Source organism: Histoplasma capsulatum, genomic scaffold (assembly GCF_000149585.1).
Source record: "Histoplasma capsulatum NAm1 scaffold_3 genomic scaffold, whole genome shotgun sequence".
NCBI classification, from domain to species: Eukaryota; Fungi; Ascomycota; class Eurotiomycetes; order Onygenales; family Ajellomycetaceae; genus Histoplasma; species Histoplasma mississippiense.
In genome coordinates, this window is record NW_001813980.1 from 2,299,242 (window position 1) to 2,302,758 (window position 3,517).

The following is a 3,517-nucleotide window of genomic DNA, read 5'->3' on the forward strand; positions in this document are numbered from 1 at the left end:
GAAGGACGCCATGGAGATCGGGGGTTATCAAAGCCTCAAGTGGGCGCAATGGCCGTAGTCGCTGGCAACTCCTGCTGGAAACAACAACGCGAAACTTTCAATGGCCCCATGCCCTATATAATAGGTTCTATGTCCCAGTTGTAGATATCAGCGAATAATGAAAACAGTAGCACGACACAGGGAGAACGGATTTGACGAGTGTCTAGAGAACCAGGGACACGGGTGGCGACGCTCTTCTCTGGTATGATGCAGGACAGAAGTAGCTAATAAATCGGAGCTTACCCATCTTGTATAAGGTTCAACGGCGGAAAGGAGGAATTGGATTCGGAAAAAGCGAAAAGGAAGATGCCTGGCATAGAAAAAAAAGCTGTATGTCAGTTTGTAGTCCTTGAGATACGTAGCGGAGGGAGTAAGGGGCAATGTATGTGTATATGGCCGCGACGTTGTCACGGCAGTACCCCGTACTTTCTTCTCTCTTCAAATCATCGAAATATTTCGGAAATAATTCAGAGTCCAGTGCCAATTCAGGGTGGAATGGGAACAAACTTAAAATAAAAGAAGATCGAACAACAAGGGGGAAACATGGGGCTTCACTGCCTTACCTAGAGATTTTTTTTTTTTTTCGGCCCAATGGATACGGGATGGAGAATGCAACAAAAGAGGTGGGAGGTACAAGCTCAGAGAGCTGTCTAGACAAGACGAATGAAGAATGATATTCTCTCTTTATATAAAATAAAATAAGGAACGGACAACTGAACGAAGGTGGACGGGCAACGTAGGACTCAATTGTGAGCGAAGGTTGTGGGAAGGCCTTCACCTAGAGTTGAGTTAAGAGCACGGGTTTAGAAGAAATAGCAAGAAGAGACAGAAGAGAAGGAGAAGAAGAGAAGAAGCAGAAGAAAAGGAGGAGGAAGAGGAGGAAGAGGAGGCAGGGATATCTCCTACAGGCGCTGGCGAAGGCGAGAGAGTTGGAAGAGGAAGAAGGGAGGAAGAAACGAAGAGAAACACAGAAAGGGGTCGAACGGCCATGGTTGGTATGGCCCGTACTCCGTCCGTATGGGCGGTCCTGTGCTGGCGTGTGCCAGTACGCGCACATACGGCGGTATTTGTCGTTCTCCCTGACTATGCCGTTTTGGGCGCCCTGCGACAGCGCCGTACCAACTGATACGCTGAAACACGCCCCCTGGTATGGGAACGTGGTCCCGGAAAAAGCATGTTCCGCTGGCTGCTGAGTATCAGGATTACCACAGGATTACTAGGCCCGCACGTCGACAGCCCGCGCTTGGCCCGATCGGGCAACCTATCGTCGTCTCGCTCGATTGGGCTGAATCTGCAGCCCCTTTCAGGTGGAAGTCTTGGCAGCCTTGGCGTCCCGAGGCGCCGCTGACAGGGTCCTAGAAGGTCACGTGGAAGTCCAGCCCTCTACCGGAATTACTTTACGCCGCGGGCGTGCAACGACACGGAATATTCTGAGATAGGGCATCCGTGGTACAGCTGCAGAGGCAGAAAATATGCAAGCAGCAAGACCGAATCCCTTTCCGCTACGGTACATGTGCTAGCTTCCTGGGTATTATTCGCCTGGACTTATTTGTCCGACAATAGGCTGGATGGACTGGTATCCGGCACAGTTTTTCAATACTGTTGCCCCGCCGTCTTCCCCGTTCGCCCTCATTGTTCTCAACCAGCCAATCAACCAGCATGTATACAGAGTCCTCAACAAGCATGGTGAGTTTCTCGTCAATATATATTAATTAATTGGACAAAACTGATTCTCTGGAACCAACCCAGCACGTTTCACAATATGTGCAGATGGCGGGGCCAATCACTTGTACAATCTTATGCGAACATCAGGCAAGGAGTCAACGGAGGTAGATACATATTCAACCCCCAGATTGCGCAGTTGTAGGAACAAATTAAATATATATATTAAAAGAAAGAAAAAAAAAAAAAAACAATAAAAAGACCATTCAAGAGTGTTCCTTTCTAACCATCGACAACCAGCTCCCCGATGCAATAGTTGGGGATCTCGACTCCATTCTTCCAGAAGTCCGTAAACACTATGAGGACCTGCACGTCCCCGTCATCCACAACCCGGATCAATATTCTACAGACGTCACGAAATGTCTGCGCTATCTGCGCTCGCGTACGCAGAGCCTCGCCGTATCCAGCAGCAACGGGGACGGAACGGCGCCACCTGCACAAGCAGACAATCATGATTTAGATATCAACGTCCTCCTCCTAGGCGGGCTGGGCGGACGAGTAGATCAGGCCTTTTCGCTCATCAATCACCTATGCATCTCGTCAACTTCATCCTCATCCTCCGCTCCGCCCCACACCCAAAACCAAAACCACCTCTACCTAATCTCCGAACAAAGCATCTCCTTCCTCCTCCACCGCGGCCATAATAGAATCCATACACCAGGCGGCTCCTTGATGGGTACATCACCAACAGCGGCGCCAGCGTCATCACCAGCGCCAATAACAACAACAATGCCCTTCGCCGAAAACGTTGGCATAATCCCCATCGCCGGCCCTGCCGTGATCACCACCCGTGGCCTCGAATGGGACATCACTGACTGGAAAACGCAGTTTGGCGGCCAGGTTAGTACGAGCAATCATGTGCGCAGTGACGTTGTGGAGGTGGAGGTGCCGGGGGAGGCGCCGGTGTTGTTTACGTTAGAGTTGGCGGCGTGGGTGAATGAATGATGATGTAGCATGCGGCGGGGGATCGTGAGGTATAGATAAAATCCTGGCAGGGATTTTATTTTTATTTTTATTTTTTTTTTTTTTATTTTTTATTTTTTTTTTTTTTTTCAAGTATAGTTATAGATTTTCGTTTTTCTTTTCTCCTTCAAAAAACACGATAGATGGATGGCCTTATATAGACCAGACACAACTAGCACACGCCGTGAATGAAAGAACATTATCCTTCCCTTTCCTTCCCCTCCACCCACCTGGCGAAGAAGAAAGTCGTCCATCCACAGCTTTCTTTCCAGTCAAAAGAGGCATTAAAATAAATTATCTTCAACGAGGCACCAGGTAGCAATATCAAATACATACATACATACATACATAGGCTATTTTTTTTTTTTTTTTTTGGATTAAAAACTTTTATTTTTTCTTCGTTTCTATCGTCGAATGAATTAAAATTCCCGACCTCTTGTAACTATTCACATCCCGCCAAGTCGAAGCAAGTAAAATAGGTATGCGAAGGACAGGTGGGAGGCATGATGCATTGCACATGTTTCCCAAAGAAAGGAGAGCCAGAGAGAAAATGTGAAAGCAGAAAGGGGAGGATTGCGCGGTTCGGTTTCTTTTTTCTTTCTTTCTTTTTTTCTTGAAGTGAGAGGAAGTGAGAGGAAAAAAGAAAGAAAGAAAGACCCTCCCCTCTCGTTTCCTTTCTAAGGAGAAGCGCACCGCAGAACCACAAACGGAGGGTTGTGATTTTGTATCTATTTTCTTTTTTACGTTTTCCTTAAAAGTTTGTTTGTTTGTTTTTAGTTTTTTTTTTTTGCTT

At 47.3% G+C, this 3,517-nt stretch overlaps 1 protein-coding gene across 1 annotated transcript; it reads left to right on the plus strand.

Moving 5' to 3' along the window:
- Positions 1-1,027: 1,027 nt before the first annotated feature.
- On the plus strand, positions 1,028-2,706 carry HCAG_03837 (predicted protein; the record flags this gene model as incomplete). The annotated part of the gene is made up of 5 exons (XM_001541689.1): positions 1,028-1,034; positions 1,419-1,567; positions 1,629-1,725; positions 1,810-1,868; positions 2,002-2,706. The coding sequence occupies 5 exons, from the start codon at positions 1,028-1,030 to the stop codon at positions 2,704-2,706; spliced, it is 1,017 nt and encodes a 338-aa protein (XP_001541739.1).
- Positions 2,707-3,517: the final 811 nt, after the last annotated feature.